The 21,538-nt window shown below is 30.1% G+C and overlaps 2 protein-coding genes across 4 annotated transcripts; both read left to right on the top strand.

Annotated features, from left to right (window-relative positions):
* The first annotated feature begins 2,752 nt into the window (after positions 1–2,752).
* LOC114415550 (calcineurin B-like protein 4) lies at positions 2,753–9,935 on the top strand. 3 transcript variants are annotated; one of them, XR_003667368.1, is made up of 10 exons: positions 2,753–2,978; positions 6,020–6,230; positions 7,168–7,250; positions 7,354–7,413; positions 7,664–7,772; positions 7,967–8,019; positions 8,181–8,261; positions 8,361–8,473; positions 8,563–8,702; positions 9,249–9,935. XR_003667368.1 is itself a non-coding variant. In XM_028380306.1 (9 exons), exons 2-9 carry the CDS (start codon positions 6,122–6,124, stop codon positions 8,624–8,626), a joined length of 672 nt encoding a protein of 223 aa, XP_028236107.1. In that variant the 5' UTR covers positions 2,753–2,978; positions 6,020–6,121; the 3' UTR covers positions 8,627–9,224. The 3 variants fall into 3 exon arrangements, 2 of the variants coding, with proteins under 2 accessions (XP_028236107.1, XP_028236108.1); XM_028380306.1 differs by lacking the exon at positions 9,249–9,935 and having other exon boundaries at positions 8,563–9,224; XM_028380307.1 differs by lacking the exon at positions 9,249–9,935 and having other exon boundaries at positions 2,769–2,978; positions 6,020–6,203; positions 8,563–9,224.
* Positions 9,936–12,843: 2,908 nt separating this feature from the next.
* On the top strand, positions 12,844–18,625 carry LOC114415549 (dipeptidyl aminopeptidase 4-like). The gene is made up of 6 exons (XM_028380305.1): positions 12,844–13,094; positions 13,898–14,369; positions 15,069–15,263; positions 15,893–15,922; positions 16,243–17,352; positions 17,869–18,625. Exons 2-6 carry the CDS (start codon positions 13,944–13,946, stop codon positions 18,418–18,420), a joined length of 2,313 nt encoding a protein of 770 aa, XP_028236106.1. The 5' UTR covers positions 12,844–13,094; positions 13,898–13,943; the 3' UTR covers positions 18,421–18,625.
* The last annotated feature ends 2,913 nt before the right edge of the window (positions 18,626–21,538 follow it).

The following is a 21,538-nucleotide window of genomic DNA, read 5'->3' as shown; positions in this document are numbered from 1 at the left end:
ATAAAAAATATGTTAAAAAAAGTGTATTATAAAATCATTTTATTAGCAATCCCTAGGTGGGAATACAAATTCATATCTAAACATATTTCACAATAAAAATCATATAATTTAATTACAATTAATTTTATAAATATCCATTAAATTTGTATCCAGTTGATATTACTAGACTTTGAGAATTTCAATAAGTTTCACTCATCAACTCAGTAATATATGAGTATATATTATTTCTATTTTAAATTTAATATGTTAAATTATATTTGAAGATGTAAAGTAGGGGTAAAAATGTTTAAATTGTTTAACATGAACGCATAGCCTATCCTACATTATATGTAAATAGTTACTTAATAACAATGGGCTAAATTTATAATATGAAAGATATATTAATAAAATGTAAAATATATAACCAATAAAAAATATCAACCAATCACCAAATATAAAAAAATTGTGTAAATTATGTATCATTGGCAATGTAAAATAAATTCGATCGTCAATTAATAAAAGTTATCATTAAAATAACTTTTAAAATTATTATTATAAAATTAATAAATTTAGTATATATTATAAATTATGATTTGATAATTATATAAAATTATTTTACATTATTAATTTATGACCTATTTTCTCGTATATCTTAAGTCTTTAAGTATAATATTCACATATACATATAATATTTTTATATTTCGTGGAAAGCACAACAGACATCTAAAGTATCTCTTTTAAGTATTGTGAACTTCAGTAAAAAGAAATGTCTCGTGAACTATATGTTTTTCACTTGTCATTATTGCGCTTCATTTTGTTCTTTTTCTTTGATTGAATTATTTTTTCACTTGCCAACATCATCACGGGATTCACGTCCTAATTTTCTTCTCTTATTAATTAATCAACCATTTTCATTATATAAAATAACCACGTAAAAATTATAATAATACAATCAACAAAAATCTTTTTTGTGTATATATTAAATCTTACCGTTAAGAACTCACTGGTTTTTAAATATTTATCGTTTTTTTTTTCTATAGCTGTTATTGCAATAAAAGTTTCCATACATTTTATTTCACACCTTTAAAAAAATAAAGTGTGATAATCATAATTTATAATTAAAATATTTTTTTATTTCTAACAACGTAAAAAGATTATTCTTTTTTAAAAGTGTTTTTTTTTTTAAGAAATTGACTAGATTTTCTTCTTTTTAATTTTTTTAAGAGAAAAAAAATTTAAACAAACACATCAAATAGTAAAAGTAAGTTGCTTCTTTTATTAAACGAAACATTTTTTAATAAGATAAACTTGCTCGATGTAACTATTGTTTATTCAACCAAAGGTGTAATTTTAATTAGGAAGAATTTTTTTATAATTAAGAGAAATATATAGTAACATTTATAAAAAAAATAAAATGTTAGCATATTACGATTATGTTAATTTATTATTATTTAAAGAAATTATAAATAAAAATATTTATTAGAAATAAAAATGATTTTTCTTATTTATTTAAGAAAAATTAACCCTCAAAACTGATTTAAAAAACAAATAACTCTCAAACAACCCTGCTTCGAGATAGGAAGGATCCGATACGAGTTACAATCAACCAGCAGTTTGTTAAATCAGTTTATAAAACGAAAACCACGTAGATCAAAGAAGTACGACTTACGTACAAATTTAATTTAATAATGGAAAATCCTTTCACTCTTAAGATGAATGAATAACGATGGGTGATCCAAAAGATTAATAATGGAAAAGGGAGTATAAAAGTTTAAAGGAGGAGCCAAACTAAGATAAACATTAAAATAAAATTAAAATATGAAACCCAAAACTTAATCCAATCAATTTTTCATTACAAGATTTAGGTAGACTTTAGATAAGGATACAACCGGCATGAAACGTTGAATATCAGTGCTAAAAACAGTAAGGACAATAAATGGTGTATATTTAAGTGTTTGACTGCAAAGTGCAAAGTACTGTGCCAAAACCATTTTGTAAGAAATCTTTTCGTGAAGCAAACCAATTTTATTGGATGCATATTCAAGTGAGTCAATGAATATTTATTTTCAGTTTATATATGACATGGTTTTTTTTTTTAGTGAATTATATGACATAAATTTTGACTTTATCTTGCTTATAAAATAAAAGAAATTGGACTTGATTTTAAATAATTGAATGTGCCAATAAAATCATATAATGGAATTGGGAGAGGGGGTGGTGGTGGAGGAGGAAGCAGAAGAAGGCGGTAGGGTGTGTAATTTTAAAAATAATAATAGATAGAATGACGGTTAAAAATAATCATTATTTTTAAAAGAAAATCATTGGATTTTGTAATTTTAACAGATTAATCCAATTCAATAAATATGATTATATTGATGCATACTTAAAATTTTAATGACCAAACTAAATCGTTTAAAAACTTAGAATTAAATTAAATTTTTAAAAACAACTTGAACAACAAATCGATGTTTAAACCTTTAATATTCTGTCTTACTTTTTTTGATTATTTTAGTCCTCCGACCTCCTCCTCTCCAAATCAAGTAACTATGCAGTATGTTTTAAGAAATAAAAATAGAAAGGAAATGCTATATAGAATTGTATATTTATTTTTTTGGGGGGCAAAATAGTATTGTATATGCTTATGTATATACATAATTTGGTCGAGTCGTGTATAAATTGATAAGGTGTGGAGTCATAACGGGCATTGTTGGTGGGGCCAGCTACCAGCTGGAATAGATATAAAAAAGCACTTGAAAATTGAAAAATTTGCGACTCCGATTACGATTTTACTCTAGAGTCTAATGGTTCTCTTGATTATATTATAAATATACAACTCAAACTCCGAATTGCAACCCAAGCTATAGGTTTAATAAACGTTGAAACTATTCCTCCTGCGCCATCTCCATTGCTGTTTTCTCTCTGCTTGCTATTACAATCCAATTCAAGAAGTTCGTTCAACTTTGATGCTCAAGTCTAACAACATATATAACCATTGACAGGTTAGCCTCTCTCTCTCTCTCTCTCTCTCTCTCTTTGTTTGTTTTTGCAGCCATTCATTTCATTTGTGTCTGTTGGAAATGATGTCTTCCTCGGTGCTTGTTTGCCTCCTTCTTCGGAAGAGAGAGATTCTGTTTGATTCATTTCAAGTATATGTATCCGATCTTGTCCTTTGTCCATAGCAAGAATCTCGCTTGGTACAATTGATTTTGATTTAGATGGAAATCTGCATTTGAAGTAGTCTTAACTCTCAAGAACACAATCATGTTTCTATTATTTGACCGTTCCTGAATTATCCCGCGTAGATCCTCCTCTACAATCTCCCTCCTCTGCTTGCGCTTTGTTATCAATTATTCACATTAGATTCGAACAAATCTAGTTTTCCTTTACACTTTCTTTACCGGAGGAATGAAATACACAATAAGGAAATTACAGAAAAAGAAACATCAGAGATAAAGTAAGTTATTTAGATGAGGAAAAATAAACAAATTATATAAAAAATTATTATTGAAATTTTAAAATAATATAATTTTTTCATGAGATAAATATTTTGTTATAAAAAACTATTTAATTTTCAAGAAAACTAAGAAAAACTCTCCTCTTGTAGTACAAAAAGAAAAAAGAATAACTCTCCTCTATTTGTTCGGTTGAGGGGCATTCTTTTTTTTTAAAACTTTTTTGTTAAATTATTGGGTCGATCCTAAATTATTTGTGATTTTTCAAATAAGTTAAACTAAAAAATTTTAATTGTGTTCTTGATCATGTAATTTTTTTTAATTGAGTCATTAGAATTTTCTTATTTGTCAAAACAATTATCATATTCTAGCAGTTTCAAGTCACTGTAAAATCTTCAAAAAAAAAAAAAGTCACTATATAATCTAGTTCATTAAGATTAGCTTAGTGGTCCGAAAATAAAGTAAATGTACGAGGACTTAAGTTAGTTGAATCTTTTTATCTAAAAAAAAGTTCTTTATTGTTATAGTTATACGTAAAAAAGGTTGCCGTAGTTGTTTAGCCACTCGATTATTATATTTTATTTAAGGATCTACCTAAAAATCTCCCAAATAGTTTAGAGAAAAACGGAGTAATTTAATCTTTTCTTACTTTCTAAAATTTTGTTTTCTTAACCAAATATTAAAAATTTAATCCTTAATTTCTTTGAAAAAAATTCTCCTATTATTTTTAACATAGTCAAATAATTAGTAATGCAAAAAGGTGGGAATTTTTTTAGCAGATGCGAATTTTAAGTAGAAAATTTGAACTGTAAACTTTGCCCCTCGTGAATAGAATAAAGGTTATATAATCGTCACCTACAGCCTCGTGTATTGTGATTTTGTGCCTATTGAAAAGGTGCACGGAGAAAAAGAAGAATGGTCTCATTTTATTTTTAAGAAAAGAATTGCTCCTATTTTTTTTGGAAAATAAAAGATTTATGAATTTCCTGTGAAATTATATACTACTATTAAATAATGCTGTTTCTTTTTTAATATCAAGCATTGTCGAATTTGGGCAAAATCACAGAAATGAGTTTATTTTTAAAAAAATTACAGAAATGAATAATTTTTTTAAAAAAATATAGGATATAATAAATCGTTTAGAACGTCACAATTTTTTTAAAACAATAAAGTCATATTCCAAAATATTACTTTAAGCATTTTTTTATAGAAATTGTGTTCTTAAAAATGACTTTACTATTTTTTTTAAAAAAAATTGGACCCTGAATCATTTTAAAAAAAAAAATACTAAAGTTATTTTCAAAATCATGACTTTTATAAAAAAAAAACTAAAATATTTAAAGTCGGGATCTAAAATACGATTTTATTATTTTTTTAGAAAAACTATGACATTCCAAAATCATGTTTTAAAACATATCCATACTCCTATAATTTTTTAAAAATCTATCCATCCATTCATGTAAGTTTTAAAAATTGTTTATTCAGCAATTTGGTAATTGGTTGGTTGGTCACGAAAGGAACACGCGCGTGGCTACCAAACTGAGAACCTATGATAACTGGTGTCATTACAGTATGAGACCATGCCTGCCGAGTGCCGATCCTTGTTTACTTTGATTTGGAGTTGGTCTCATGGGTTTAAAATATTTTTGGTGCGAATAGGACTTGAATTACTATCTTTTTCTTTTTCATGTCCGTTTCATTTGGAAAATGAATTTGAGCCATCAATTAAATTTAACAGAGTCACGTTAAATTGAGATAGTGGAATTGTATAAAAAAAATATGCATGTTGGGTGTGATATCAACGCGATTTTTTTCATTAAATGTTTTTTTTATTACAGTGTTATTACTGCGTCTTGAGCAGTTGAGTATATTAAAAAACCTGGAAAGAAATATTTTAAAGAAAAGAAAAAAAAATGTGACCCGTCCATTGAATATGAGAGCATGTTTCAATCATCAGAGTTGTTTTATGCTATAGATTTGTCCAAAATAACCACGGACAAACTGTTTCTTTCTTCCTTGATCTGATCTGCTTTGTCTTTTTTGAAAACTTTGGGAAGTAAAATATTGTGAGCAGTCTGACCCAAATGGATAAACACCAATTATGATTTACTGACCTTTGAAAAATGCGTATTTTACGGCTGAATGTAGTTTGACATATTTTTTATAGATCAAAGTGATCGAAAGTAATAGTCCTGAACTCCGACCCCCCCCCCCCCCCCCACACACACACAGTTGTTCCGTTAATTGTAGTTGTTCAAGTTAGTTTGTGTACTAATCTTGTAAGTTAAAGGGTCATTACCTCGTTAAATGAAAGTTAATGGATGAAATGACGTGAGTCAGTAATTAAAGAGATTATTTATATATTTTTCTTTTTCAAGTTTTTGTCGGCTTTATACAATTTATATATGACTGAATTGTTTATTTACATTGTATGGTTGTAAAATGAGATAATTACGTTATCTCTTTGTTAATTTTCCATCACAAGCAAATTGTCTACAACCAGAAGATGAAAGTTGGCCCTCTAGAGTCTCATGTCTTCCTTGGCAGCACAATTGTGATTTAAACTATTAGTATTTTTTTTGTTGCAGATATTCAAATTCAGCATAATTGTGATTAAAATTTTGGTCCTTCCCTGGAATGAAAATACTGTTTGTCAATAAATTTGGGAGTGATTTTTGCGGTTATATTTAATGGGCTGCTACTGTTCAACTTCAAAGAAAACCGAAGCACAAGGTTATGAGGAACCCACTGTTCTTGCATCTGTGACACCTTGTGAGTACCATGATCCATCATTGAATGGTAAATTCTTGCAGCTATGCTGTTAAAATTTTGATTTGTCTTCGGCTGAGAACCATCATAATCCTTTTACTTACCCACGTTTCTTGTAATTCTATTCCATCTAGTTCCATTACGGGCATTATTCTCCCTTGTTTCAATTTGTAGATTTAGTAAATTAATGACTTAATATGCTTGTAAGGTTTGCTAATCTTTAATATACAATACAAAATAAACCAATGACCTAAAACTTCAATTTCAAATTCACTGGCTTAGTCCTTTTAGTTGCACTTAATTACTGATAGTTGATTATGACAAATGATAATCTAATGAAGTTGTATTTAAAAATATGGCTTTGTTGCTCAATATCAGAACTTGCAATTGGAGCATCGAAGTATTCAAATCTGATTCTTCTCCATGTACACAGTCAATGTTAAAAATGCAGTACTTGCATTTTGCCAGCGATAGTTTCTAAACTCTCTTTTATATCTTCCGCTAAAGATAGGTACACGCACCCCCCTCTTGGATCAAGAGAACATTTTTAAATCATAATGTTGAATTTGATGCTCAAGCTGTGGAAAACACTAAAACCACAAATTCATTTTTTTTTCTGTACTCTTTTTATCTAATATATTTTCGGCAATGTTATTTTGAAAACATGAAATGTCATTGCAATGCATTGAACTTTCTCTTCAAACATTTTGTTTTTCATTCCAAATGCAAAGCATTTAGTTTCATTCAGCACAAGCCAAGGCGTTAATGACCGAAAAAGATTACACAAAATACAGGCCAGTAATATTTACTGTTGCAGTACATCATAGACAAGGGGCTTTGTAGACTTCAGCTTTATATTTTACATTTCTGTTTGTAGAAACCTCCTAAGTCGTGATTTGTCATTCTCATGAGCAGGATATTAAGTTTCAAAACTGACAAAATAAGTTTTTTTTTTCTTTCTTCACAGTTACTGTTAGTGAAGTAGAGGCCTTGCATGAACTCTACAAGAAGTTGAGCAATTCAATTATTGAAGATGGTCTTATTCACAGGGTGAGTTAGGCTTTTAAGTTTTCCAGTTTAGATGAGATGTCCTTAAAGTTGGCACCTGATTAATCTCTTAGATAATTCACTTCTTGATCATCTTTCATTCCAGGAAGAATTCCAGCTGGCACTATTCAGGAATAAAAACAAGAAAAATCTGTTTGCAGATAGGGTATGTAAATATAATCCATACTCTTCAGTTTAAGATTCATTGACCTCAAAGTTCTTGGAGACTTTGTGCTATAGGCTAATTACTTATAGTATCCGAAGTTGGCAAGTTGCTCAGGATTGTTTACTTTTCAGTAAAAACTTTTTATCAGATGTATCATTTAAATTTTGTTCTACATTGACAGTCTCATCACTTTTGACTCTGGCACTCGTACTGTTTCATTCTGATGCATACTCACTTTGTTTCTCCACAGATTTTTGACTTATTTGATCTCAAGCGCAACGGGGTCATTGAGTTTGGGGAATTTGTTCGATCACTGGGTGTTTTTCACCCAAATGCAGCATTAGAAGACAAGATTACCTGTAAGATCGACCCTTCCAGCATAAAGATTTCATGTTTTAATGTCTTATTTTCCCCCGAATTATGGAGTTTCCTGTAATAAGTAGTCTATCTGCAAGAAGTATGTACTGGTTATCTATGTTCAGTTGCATTAAAGATTTTGAGTCACCTTCCAGATTCTTTTCTTTTTGCTAAATTGAGAATAATGATTTTGCAGTTGCTTTTAGGTTGTATGATCTGAGGCAGACAGGGTTTATTGAACGAGAGGAGGTATGCTTAATTTTCTTTCATTTCCTTGATAAATCTACGTGATTTTTAAAGTTATTCTAATATCATGCTTTGGTTCTCTAGTCTTATCCATAATTCATAGATATAAATGCTTGCTCAATATACGTTTAGAACAACCCTTTATTAGAATGGTTTATCTGCAGTTAAAGGAGATGGTATTGGCACTTTTGCATGAGTCGGATCTTGAGCTTTCAGATGATATGATTGAAACCATTGTGGATAAGGTTCATAAATCGTAAAAGTTTTACCTTATTTTTATTACTCTTAAAAACTCCCTTGAATTTGGCGTTCCTTAATTAAGTTGTGTACCTTCTTACCAACAGACTTTTAGTGATGCTGATATAAACGGTGATGGAAGGATCGATCAAGATGAATGGAAAGCATTTGTGTCCAAGCATCCATCCTTGATAAAGAATATGACACTTCCATATCTGAAGTCAGTATATTCACTCTCCATGAGCCTTATTTTTGGAATTTCAGAAAACTTTTCTTAGTTTTGATGCTTGTCTCCTCCCCGTGTTGCAGGGATATTACCTTGGCTTTTCCCAGTTTTGTCACAGGAACGGATATTGAAGAGTCAGAGATGTGACTCTGGGAGGTTTTGGCTTCACCAATAATGATGCTATACACTAGCATAGTAGTATTTGAGTCATTTTGAATACAAGGTTAGAAGTACTCTTGAGAATTTTTCTATTGGAAAAAGTTCTATATTTTTAATAGAAAAGCTCTAAAAAACACTTCTGGTTTGTATCCAAACATACCATATATATCTTTGATTTCGTCTCTTGATATATTATTGCTGTTAAGAGATGACCTTACCTGCGGTGCCAATACAAGAATAAAATTTCGTCTATGGTTCCCGGGGAAAACAATTTCTACACCTGGTTTTGCAAATGCTCAGACACAAACTGAAGTTCTTTGTAGTTTGTAGTTTGTAGTAGCTGAACCTATGAATATGATGATAGTAATATCGATCTAAGGTTACGAATTGTTCACATGAACTGTTAATTCCAATGCAAGGTTAGCTTGTACATTATGTATATGTATATACGAGAGATGTGAGTGAGTAGGATGTAGCAACCGGCCCATGTTACTCGGCCATTTTTGCTGCTTGTGAGTTTTTAGGTATATATTGAGAATTTTGCCTTTGGATAGTTGTTTGAATAACCGTTAACACGATTACTATCTCCACTGTGCTTCGTTTGATACAGGAACTCATGCTAATACGGACTAATAAAATAACAGCACGTAAATATTAAGTAATGCATGGTAGGCTGGATTTAAATGTTACAGCTATTGGTGGTATGTGGAAGGCAAGAAATGACTTGCTATGCCTATATTCAATGCTTAAGTTTCTTATTGTCCATTGAGATATTACAGCTATGATCAGAAAAGTCAAGAATTAATACTCTTTGTCAAGCAAAATTTACGTGGCATTCAACTTATCTTCCCTAATTGCTCACCCGGGCATCTAGCTTTTTTTACCCTGCATGCATGTGGATCAAATTCATCAGTTTGTCATCGCTCCTCGGCAAGTATTCTGCATCACGGAATTATAAGATTAACTTGGTGATAAAAGGAAGAGGGAAGAAAAAGTTGTGATTTTTTATTTTTCATTAACAAAATATTAGCAATCAAACTACTAACATTTGCCGATAAAAAAAAAAATAAAGTACCGTGGCATCACATATGGAGGAGGGAAGCTAATCGGTGAGCTTATGCAATTGCTAAACATGGATTGAATATAGACTGCAGTGTTAGACTTTTCAATGTTGTGCTTCCCCCCACCCCCAGAGACCTGGTATAATGTTTTTTATGTTGACGAAAATGTCCCTCACTACTACAAAAATAGTGTATATCCATCGTAGACAAGAAAACTTATTTTCATTTTGTATAAACACTTAACTAACTTAGCTATACTATTGTGGTGTATATATAGTGGACCTAGACAACCAAAACTTGTTTCTGTTGTGTAATTAAGAAAAAAAAAAATTTAATTTGATGTATTTATTTTATTTTTAAAGGAGTTGAATTGAAACAATTTTGTAGACTACTTTTCAAAAAATAAATTCTCCAATTTTCGACTACAAATTATTAGATGAGTCCTCTTTTCTGATGTTAATTTTTTTTAAGCCAGCTAAATATTTAATTTTTCTTTGTTGTCTTTTCTTGCTGTGATTGTTATTTTCTTTTTGGTCATCAGCTAAATGATTGCACCAAGCACTCATTGATTCATGTAAGAGGTGGGAGCCAATCCTTTATGGAGAGTCACTTTCCTACACGACGTCACAAATTTAAGTGTATAATTAATTTTTTATTTTGAAATAAGTTTATGAAAAAGTTAATATAATAGATAGTTACATACAAATTATATCTTCATTTTTAATTAGCTTATTTTTAAAAATTTTAACAGTATTTTAATTAAATCAGTAAAAAAATGTTTTAATTAAAGAACCGAAGATTATATTCTAGAAAATTACGTTTTTTTTCAAGATTAATTCTCATCCACGCGTGGACTTTGAGTCTCTTCCGGAGAGGCTTAACTTATTGATCAAAGTCTCTTGGGTAATAGAATTAAGTGCTTGTTTGGACACATGTTCAACATACACGTATAATATGCAAAAATTACGTCACTTTGAATCAAATATGCAGAGGCTATATATAACTTGATGCTTCTAGGTGGACGTACGTGTGTAAAAATATAGGAAGAATCGAAACCAAAGAAGCTGTTAATATTATCACCTCATGATCTGCACTTATACGTAAACTTCATGTTTGAATCTTTCATTTTAGTCGGTATTTTCAAGGCATATATATCACATGAGAATTGCTTTTGTATGTTTCTTGTTTTTGAACTGGTTCTGGAACGCTAATAATATTAGATCGAGAAGCCGAATTAGTATAAAAGAGATTGTATTTAATCATTTAAATTTGATAAAAATGGTAATTCATTTTAATCTTAATTTGGAAGGATTGCCCTGTCAATTTTAAAGAATTACAATTTTTTTTCTCATTATAATCATTTAAGTTTTAGATAAACTTTTCTATAAATACTTATAAAAAAATAGTTATAAAATAAATTATATCTACTGATCAAAATTTGATAAAATGATTATTAATTGTAGTTTCAATTTCAAAGGATTACCTTATCAATTTGGAAGAATTATAACTGTTCTTTTACATTATAATCATCTAAGATTTAGGTCTTGTTTAGATTTAAAAAAATCATAAACAGTTCTCATGAAAAAAGAAAATAAAACAATAAAATGTTAAAATTTTTACTACAAGTTAAAATTTAGCACTTTAACTTTTATAGAAATTATTTCATATAATTTCTCTATAATAGTTAAGGTGATAAGTTTATTTTAACTTATGAGATTAGTTCAATTTATTTTATCATTTTTATTTATTCTCCTATAAATACTTATGAAGAAATTTATTAAAAAATAATCTCATTTTATTTGAAAATGAATCTGAATCTCATTTATATTGTTTATAAACGCAAATAAGTCAAGCTATGAAGTATTAAAGTTTGACATGTCAAAACCAAGTCTTCTTTCGAATTCAATTAGTATTACAACTACACAACTAGCATTTCTAAGAAAGAAAACATACTATAAGCTAATAAAAGCAAAATAATAATTTTCCTTTAAAAAAGAGAGCAAAATAACCATAATCATTTTCGTTTTAATTACAACCTAACCCTCTATAGATAAGAAGCTATTTGATTATTATAATCGTATCCTGGAACATCTCGAAGACATTAATTAAAGAATATTTAATGTTTTTTTATTACTGCATTCTTCCCATAATTATTAATGTTTGAGATTAATATATACGAAATAAAAAATATTTTATGGATACAACATATTATTTCCTATTCTCATTGTAATTATCATGTAAGAAAAATTAATTTATCCTCAAATAATTGTTATTTTAGTTTTTAATATAATATTAATCTTCTTTTTTATTTATATCTCTTATATATTAATTATAAACTATAAAATTTAAAAATGAACTAATAATGATATAAGAGTAATTTTATAAAATTATTATTCTTTCATCTATTTATTATTATTTTTGTCTGGGCAAAATCATTTAAAATTATAATTATTTTTGGATGGAGGGGTATTATAATATTTGGATTAAAATGTCATTATTTAATATTAAATATTACAGTAAGTACTTATAATGGTTAATTAATAAAGATATAATTAATAAATAGTTAATTTTAATTTTCTAAAATATCAATTATTTTGGAAAAATATAATGACTTACATCATCTAAATTAAAGTGAGAGGATTGCATTAGAGAATAAAATACAACAATAACCATAATTTATATATATATATATTATCACAATGCTGCTTAACTTTTGATTTTTTAATTACTACTTTAAAATAATCAAATTCAAAATAAAACTAGAAGATCAGTAGTTATGAGAAGGAGATAATAATTACCTTAAAAATATGTATTAAATAATATATATATATATATATATATATAATATTTTAAGTATAATAAATATTTTTAATAAAGACTAGTAGTTTTTATTTTTTTCCCTTAAGATTTGCATTTGAGTATTATTGCTCTTTTTTTTTTTTTTTTTATCGCTGTCGCTATCTATGCAAATGCAATTATTAATGAGCTACTAGGGCGAGATGGCCACGGACGGAATCACCCCCGTCTGTCCTCTTCGTCTTTCTGTTTGATAACATCGAAATCGAAAACTTCTTTTATATATAATATTAATTAAATAAATAAATATAAATTTAGCAAATTTATATTCAACATTTGTTTCCCTATCTATTTATCTATCAGAGTCCAACGCCACCTACTGAAACAACTTAGTTCATCCTCTTCCTTCTTTCTCCACCAAACCTTAAACCTTTAACTCTAAACTCGCATATAACCCAATCAAATTTGCCTTTAGATTCTCATTTCCCATCAAACTATATATATTTCTCTCTCTCTCTCTCTCTGTATCCTTGGAATCCAAAATATTCCAACTAAACGTTTCTTCCTTTCATGGCAGATCCTACCCGTCTTTCATTCAGGTTAGATTCTATTATTCTAATCATCGTAACACTCGATAAAAACTGGGTTAGCTTTAATTAACGTTAATCAATCAAAAATTTGTTTTTTTTTTTGTTTGGTTTTCTGGGTTCAGTTCCATACACAGTTTGCGATCGGATCCGGTTACAGTGGATTGACTTATAAGGTTTTAATGGTCCTGCCATCCTTACTGGTCATAAGGGATTTTGAAAAAAGTTTCTGGTTTATTAAAATCTATTATGAGATGAAGTGAAAACCAAATAAACTCGAAATTCGCATTCTTTTCTTTGATTTGTTACTTACTCAATCGTCTATCTTGCTAGGGGTCCTAGGTTTTTTCGTTTATTTTTAGTTATGCTGCATTAATTTAGTATATACTTAGTAGCTTAAACTTAAAACCAGTTTCGAATTATTCGTGCCTGTCAATATCGAGGTAACTTTTTACCTTCTCTTGTCCCTTTTTATATTTATGTTTTTGGTCTCCTTTTCTTTGTTGTTCTCCGCCTGAATAATATTTTCGAGTTTTTACCTTCTAATCATTTTATGTCCTTTGTTATAAAATTAAAGTTCTGTTATTTTGGTCTTTCGAGTACATTCAGTCTGGCTCAATGGCAGAGGAATTATTCGTAATTAAGCATTGAAGAATTCTTTAACTCCTCTCTATTAATCTTCATTGTAATTGAATCTTGGTGTTAACGTTATTAAACTATTAATACGCTTGCTATTTTCTTTGTAGTAAAATTTTTATTTTTATTGTTGGTTCCTGGGCAATGTTCTCATCATAATTATCCATGCTCTCTTGCAGTTCAATCTCATACTTGTCGGTGTTTCTCTAATGCAATTAGTTGTTGATGAATGAGAAGAGGAACCCAAAGCGTCAAAAATCACTGCCTTTCAACATGCCTGTGACAGACTCAAATAATCCACAGAATTTTGATGACAACATTCTTTTCCCCGTTGAAGAGATTGTACAATACCCATTGCCTGGATATGTGTCACCGACTTCAATAAGTTTTAGTCCAGATGATAGTTTAATTTCTTATTTATTTAGTCCTGATAACTCTTTAAACAGAAAGGTTTATGCTTTTGATCTGAAGACCTATACACAAGAATTGTTATTCAGTCCCCCTGATGGTGGACTTGATGAAAGTAATATTTCTCCAGAAGAAAAGTTGAGGAGGGAGAGGTTGAGGGAGCGTGGTTTAGGTGTGACACGGTATGAATGGGTGAAGACAAGCTCAAAAAGGAAAGCAGTCATGGTGCCATTGCCTGCTGGGGTTTGTTCCCTTTATCATGCAATTGATTAAAATGTTGTCTTGTGTTCTATTCAGAGGAGAAAAGTGGCAATAGTTTTTAAATATATATGTTACAGTTTAGTACTTAAATCTGTTAGTAACACCTCAAAAGCACATAGACTCATATTACTCCAATAATCTCACCATGATGCCTTGTTGCCACCAGAATGTTATTTCTGTCTTGAAGTGCCATGTCTGTCCCTTTATAACCCTTGCATGGAACAAGCTGTCAACATTTAGATGTTCTGTACGAACAAATTAACTGAAGCTTCAAATGCTGATTTTTGTTTATTTTTTGTATAGGGTGGCCTATCATTCTTCAATTGTCTAACATAGTTGAAAGGAAGTTTCTGGAGTTATTTACTAACCTCTTCCATTTCTTTATAAAAACTGAGCTTCTTGTACCTAATTTTGAAAGCTGTGTTAACTACAATGATTTCTGTCCTATCATTGCCATTGAAATTGACTAGGCTTATGCCATACTTGATACTAGTATAGGAATCTTGTTTATGTGTATATAACAATGTTATACCAAACTATATATTCTGTTGTGTTTTGTATAGGTGTGTATTAGAATGATATTTTTTTCTCTCCTTTTGTATTTTTATATTGAATTTGATATTGATTATTTACTTCAAATAGTCAAGTTTCTTATGGTTATTTCCTTTTCCCTATGAACAGGTTTATATCCAGGACATTCCCCATTCAAAAGCAGAGCTCAAGCTTCCAAGTGTATCAGGTTCACCCATTATTGATCCACATCTCTCTCCAGATGGGTCAATGCTTGCCTATGTAAGAGACTGTGAGTTGCATGTTCTGAATCTCTTGTCTAATGAATCAAAGCAGTTGACCCATGGGGCAAAGGAAAATGGTTTGGTAAGTTCAGCATTTGGCTGTTCTTTTCCGTATTTGAGTTACTAAATGCATTTGAGTTCTACAACAAGCAGTTTATGATTCTTATATAGTCACCTGACTAACTAATGTAATCTTTATAAAGAAAAATATTTTAGCAATTAGAAGATTATATGGTAATGTGTCCTTTTGAAACTTTGAAAGGTTCATCTACTTCAAATCAGCTGCACATATCGTATTTAAAGTTTTTATCTCTGTCATATGTGTTTGATTACAATTATGAGGCATCTTACTGCTGAATTTGGTTCAGCTTGGTCCTTCTGTCCTTGTTTGGCTTGTTGCCATTGGCCTGGATAATGGTAGTTTAGTGCAGTGTTGATTTTCTTCTAGGGTCAATCTCTAGTAGGACTCTAAGGTTTTTCTTTTCTTATTTATGACATAAAGCTTGATTGGATTAAAATATTTGAAAATTGGAACTTCAAAAGAGTCAATTACTCTTGATCATCCAATAGGCTTTAGGCTTGGACTTGTAGACTTGTCATTCATATGATTGCATAAAGTTTTTAGTTTGCTTTCCAGTAGATAAAATGTTTTGTTTGACTCTTACATTATTTCAGACTGAGAAAATTTGACACTGGGTTTGTGTGTTGCAGACTCATGGGCTGGCAGAATATATAGCTCAGGTGAGATTTACTTTAAAATCATATATTTTTATATACATTTTTAGACTAAATATGGTGCTTTGCATTCCTTGTACGAATTAGTCCTTCCTTCTGCTTCTGACTGGGCAAGTTGCATAATAGATAGGTTCTTTTTTTTTGGTGAATTCATAATAGATAGGTTTTGAAATGATGGCATTATTTACAATTTAATTGTTAACTTGTTAAATTTTCCTTACGTTATACATTGATAAGAACCAACTCTCCTAAAAGCTTAATTTGTTATGTGCTGGCCCTGGAATGGTTTTTATCTTTACCAATAACATGTATTTTTCGGATTTCAGGAGGAGATGGATAGAAAAACTGGATATTGGTGGTCACTGGACAGTAAATATATTGCTTTCACTGAAGTTGACTCTTCTGAAATACCACTTTTTAGAATTATGCACCAAGGGAAGAGCTCAGTTGGTTTAGAGGCACAGGAAGACCACTCTTATCCTTTTGCAGGAGCTTCAAATGTTAAAGTGCGCCTTGGGGTTGTTTCGGTAGCTGGAAGCTCCATTACTTGGATGAATCTTCTCTGTGGGGGCACGGAACAGCAAAACAACGAGGAGGAATATTTGGCAAGAGTCAATTGGATGCATGGAAACATTCTCACTGCTCAGATCTTGAACAGGCACCACACTAAAATAAAGATTGTTAAGTTTGATATTAGAACAGGTCAAAGGAAAAATATATTGGTGGAAGAAAACAGCAGTTGGATCAATATACATGACTGTTTCACACCTCTTGATAAAGGAGTTACCAAATTTTCGGGTGGATTTGTCTGGGCTAGTGAGAAAACAGGATTTAGACACCTTTATCTTCATGATGCAAACGGGACTTGTTTAGGACCCATCACTGAAGGTGAATGGATGGTTGAGCAAATTGCCGGAGTGAATGAGGCTACAGGTCTAATATATTTTACTGGGACCTTAGATGGTCCTCTGGAATCCAATTTGTATTGTGCCAAACTTTTTGTTGATGGAAATCAACCACTTCAGGCCCCTATCAGACTTACACACAGCAAGGGGAAGCACATTGTGGTCCTTGATCATCATATGCAAAGTTTTGTTGATATTCATGATTCCCTTGGTTGTCCTCCTAGGGTGTTATTGTGCTCATTGGAAGATGGAAGTGTAATCAAGCCTTTATATGAGCAGTCATTTACAATTCCAAGATTCAAAAAGCTTCAACTTGAGCCACCGGAGATTGTTGAAATACAGGCTAATGATGGCACTACATTGTATGGAGCTCTGTATAAGCCCGATGCTTCAAAGTTTGGACCTCCACCTTACAAAACTATGATCAATGTTTATGGTGGTCCAAGTGTACAGCTTGTTTGTAACTCTTGGCTTAGTACAGTTGATCTGAGAGCACAATATTTGAGAAACCAAGGCATCTTAGTTTGGAAGGTCAGTTCCCTGAATTTTACATGATTATGGCCCACTTTTTTTTTTTGCTTGCTTTTAAATTTATATGCATCCAGATTTTTATGACTCAGTCTTATGATGAAACTCAAACATACAGGACACTGTTGCAATATATTGAATCTAATTTATGAACCATAGTAACATGATTGAGATGGACAATCCATCTATTTAAACATGGAAAATGTTGACAGGACTAATAGAGACAGAATATGTTTTCAATTAAGAAAATCCGAAATTGTATTCACACTTGCATTTCATATTTCCCGTTTGTATGCTTAATGGTTGTGGTAGTGCTCTGATGGTCCCAAATGCTTAGGCCCTTGTCCCTTGAGCTTTTAAAGTGGGAATGTTTTGCCCTTTTTTGGGTAACAAATCGGGGCGGATTTACCCACTTTTTATAAAATGTAGCATGGAAAAATATAGGTTTTGCCTCTATCTGTTTCCAATTATATGGCCTGCTCATCCTTCCAAGTTAAACATTGTTTTCTTTGTTTACAGTTAGACAACAGAGGAACTGCGAGACGGGGGTTGAAATTTGAAAGCTATTTAAAACACAAACTTGGTCAAATTGATGCTGATGATCAGCTAACCGGAGCAGAGTGGCTTGTCAAACAAGGGCTTGCAAAAGGTGGTCACATTGGGTTGTACGGATGGAGCTACGGCGGGTATCTCTCTGCCATGACACTGTCAAGATATCCAGATTTCTTCAAGTGCGCAATAGCGGGCGCCCCTGTTACATCATGGGACGGATATGACACGTTTTACACAGAGAAGTACATGGGGTTGCCATCTGAAAACAAGTTGGGATATGAAAGCGGTTCTGTCATGAACCAAGTGCAGCAGTTGAAAGGGCGGTTGTTGCTTGTGCACGGCATGATTGATGAGAATGTTCACTTCAGGCACACTGCAAGACTTATCAATGCACTTGTGGCAGCTGGAAAACCGTATGAGTTAATAGTTTTCCCAGATGAACGTCACATGCCAAGGCGTCATAGCGATCGAGTTTACATGGAAGGGAGGATGTGGGACTTCATTCAGAGGAATCTGTAAAATAACTTGTTATTCCATCTTTGGTTGAATGGCCAGAGTAGTTTCTCAAGTTTTTTTTACCCAATAGTTGGTTTTATTTCTTCTTGCCTTAAAGCTACTTTGATGGCTATTTTTGCCCACTTCACACCCTAAAAAGAAACTCTTCTGGCTATCAAATAACTGAATAAGCTTTTAATGTGCAATAATTAAAAAACTCTTTAGAATAGCTATTGCTTCCAAGGAATTGTTTTAACTTTGAGACTTCCGCACTCATTGACTTTAGTACTTGCAAAAGTCGCAAGAGTTTGAATTTCTTCCATTAACATTCTAAAAAAATTAATAACCAACATTTGTTGATAAAAAAAAAAAAAACAGAAAATTCATGAAGAGGCTAGTGAAAGCACAATGACAAAACTACCTTTGCATAGAAGAGTGAGAGCCACTTGATTCCCCTCCTTTGGCATTTCTCCTTTCTTGCATTTGCTTAATTAAAATTAATATTATAAAAATGTCTATATTAATATTATAAAAATGTCACCAACTCACTTAGAAAACTAACGTAGATTGTGATTCTGAAAGATCTTCCTTTATCACTTCATTCCTTTTTATATGTAAGAAATAAATATCTAATTCATCAAAATTAATAAAATAATTAATATTATCATAAATTTAAATTTTATTTAAAAAATATTCATAAAATTAATTGGTTAAGTGATGTCTATATATAATGACATTATTCAAAATTCAATTAATAATTTTTACAACCAATTGAGTTATATGGTTAATAATTCAGTAAATAGATTCGTTTTCATAGAAAATGAGTGATATTTTATTAATAGACTTTACAATAAAATAAAAATATAAAAGAAAATTGATATTTAATACATTTAAAAGTGTTTTTTTTTTAATTTGAAAGTGATCATAACAACTTAATGGACTTCACAATATGTTTCTTTCTTATAAAAAAAAATATTATCATTTACTTTTATATATATAAACATAAGTAGTAGTAGTGATTAAGCTCTATTTTAATATGTTAAGTGATTAAATCCTCCTAATTGGAGGAATACAACGTTGACATGGAATATATCTATATTGCATGGATTGTATATACGAATTTGCAATCCAAGGTCAAACAGATAATTAGTGATCCAAGAATTTGCACTCAATTAATCCATGTTGCTAATTGAGATTTCCTATGAGCCTTATTAGACCCAGTTCTCTGTATAAGTCTGTTGCCGCTTATAGCTTTGCAAGCTCGGAGCACCTTGGCACTTTAATAGAATCCTTGTTATGCTGTAAAGGAACAATTCACATATTAATTAAAATAGTTAAAGGTTGGATTTAAGTTTTAAAAAAAGCTAGAACAGTTAATTACTACCTAAAAGTTATGTATTGGAAAAAATTAAGTTAAAAAGTTTATACATAATATATATTTCAAAAGTACGAAAAAAAAATCTTAATGGATTTCAATCTGATTTTCTTTTTAACTCTTTTATTCACCAAGAAAAAAGATTCTGATTAATTTAAAATTTGACTAAAAAATAAATAAAGTTTAATTAAAATTTTTTTTCACAAAATATCAAACTAAAATAATATATAAACAATTTAATCTTAACTTATATTTCCTTACTCAGAGAGTAATTTTTTTAAAATCATTTTTCGTTCTCACCACTTATTTTCTTAAAATTTAATAGTTATAATTAATTACTTATTACAATCCTTAAATCTTGAAAAAATAAATAATAAAAACAAAAAATAACTCTAAAAAAAAGTTACCCATAAAATAACTAGATTTTAGTTCATTTGCTTTGATAAAAAAGAATCTAAAGAAGCCGGTCTTGGCCTCTTGGAGCAGTAGAATATCCACGATCAAATAAGAACAAAATGAGGTATTTGTCACATCTTGCGTCAAATACTTTTAATATTAATAAATAAGTTGTTTCGCTGTGCAAACAAAATAATGAGGTAAAAATAAAAGGAAAGGTGTGAATATAGTGAGACAAATAGATTTTTTTTTTTTGCTTTTTTTTAATATCGTGGCATTAAGACACTCGTGAGTTTTTTTAACGATTTTTATCAAATTTTATGCAACTTTGAATTCTTAAAGTGGTGTTTGTTTGAAGTTATCTGAATATATTATTGGCAATATATGAAAATTATGAATAGGAAATACATATTTCATTTCTCATATTTGTTACAAGATTAAAAGGTTTTATTTTCCGATATAAAATATTTTCAAGAAAAGAATAACTTTTCATTTTTGCATGTTTTCATTGTCAAGAGGGATAAGTAAGTTAATTTCTATGGATTCAGAAAAAAAAGTTATTTCTATGGGTGAGAACAACATATTATGTTTTTTTTTTAAAGAAAATTTTACTGTATTCCATTTTTATTTCCTGACATGCAGTAAAATAGAAACAATTAATTATTTTTCAGTTGAAAGAGAGATTATAAACTAGTGAGTCTATAAAATAAATAAGAGAGAGATAATGATATTTTTAATAGCACATAATTAATGAGTTAATCAAAATTAATTGAAATGGATAATTAATGAGCCTTTAACTGTGCAAAATTGCACACGTAAAAAAATCTTTATCATATACTTGACCGATATGAAACATTAGCATGTGCTTGATTAGATTTCAGCTAAGTAGGATTATCTTTAATTTTTTATTCTTAAAAAATGCAAAAGCTACTTCATAGTAGAACTTTCACACGTGTCCAAAAGACGCGTAACCAAAAACCCCAGTTAATGGACCCCTTATCTGATATTCTGATGCCCCCTCATTAACTAATGGCTTTCCATGTATGCTCCTAGCAAGTTTCCACGCAATTGCACAAATAAATAACCTAAACTTCCAACATCCAATAAAGGCAAATTAAAAAAAGTCATCGTGTTTTCCTCCTTCCATTTAATCCACATAATTTACCTCTCCATTATAATTCTGGCCAGTAAGATTCACCGCAAATTTCTAAAACAGAGCTGAGTTAAACAAAAATTGAATGTGTCAAACTCCGCAGAACAAGAAAAAAAAGAGTCTCTTTGTTGAAATTTTCCCTTGAGAAAAAGTTTTTTAGTTAAAAAATTATGATAATTATTTCTTTTGAAATGAAAAATATTGCTTTTCTCAAAATG

Source organism: Glycine soja, chromosome 6 (assembly GCF_004193775.1).
Source record: "Glycine soja cultivar W05 chromosome 6, ASM419377v2, whole genome shotgun sequence".
Lineage (NCBI taxonomy): Eukaryota > Viridiplantae > Streptophyta > Magnoliopsida > Fabales > Fabaceae > Glycine > Glycine soja.
This window is presented reverse-complemented; position numbering and strand designations above follow the sequence as displayed.

Bases quoted from the DNA above. Each gene is read 5' to 3' on its own strand.
- LOC114415549 (XM_028380305.1), top strand. From the start codon at position 13,944: ATGAATGAGAAGAGGAACCCAAAGCGTCAAAAATCACTGCCTTTCAAC. The intron at 14,370-15,068 runs GTTTGTTCCCTT...CCCTATGAACAG, and splicing joins TGGTGCCATTGCCTGCTGGG to GTTTATATCCAGGACATTCC. The intron at 15,264-15,892 runs GTAAGTTCAGCA...TGTGTGTTGCAG, and splicing joins GGGCAAAGGAAAATGGTTTG to ACTCATGGGCTGGCAGAATA.
- LOC114415550 (XM_028380306.1), top strand. From the start codon at position 6,122: ATGGGCTGCTACTGTTCAACTTCAAAGAAAACCGAAGCACAAGGTTAT. The intron at 7,251-7,353 runs GTGAGTTAGGCT...CTTTCATTCCAG, and splicing joins AAGATGGTCTTATTCACAGG to GAAGAATTCCAGCTGGCACT. The intron at 8,262-8,360 runs GTTCATAAATCG...TCTTACCAACAG, and splicing joins TTGAAACCATTGTGGATAAG to ACTTTTAGTGATGCTGATAT.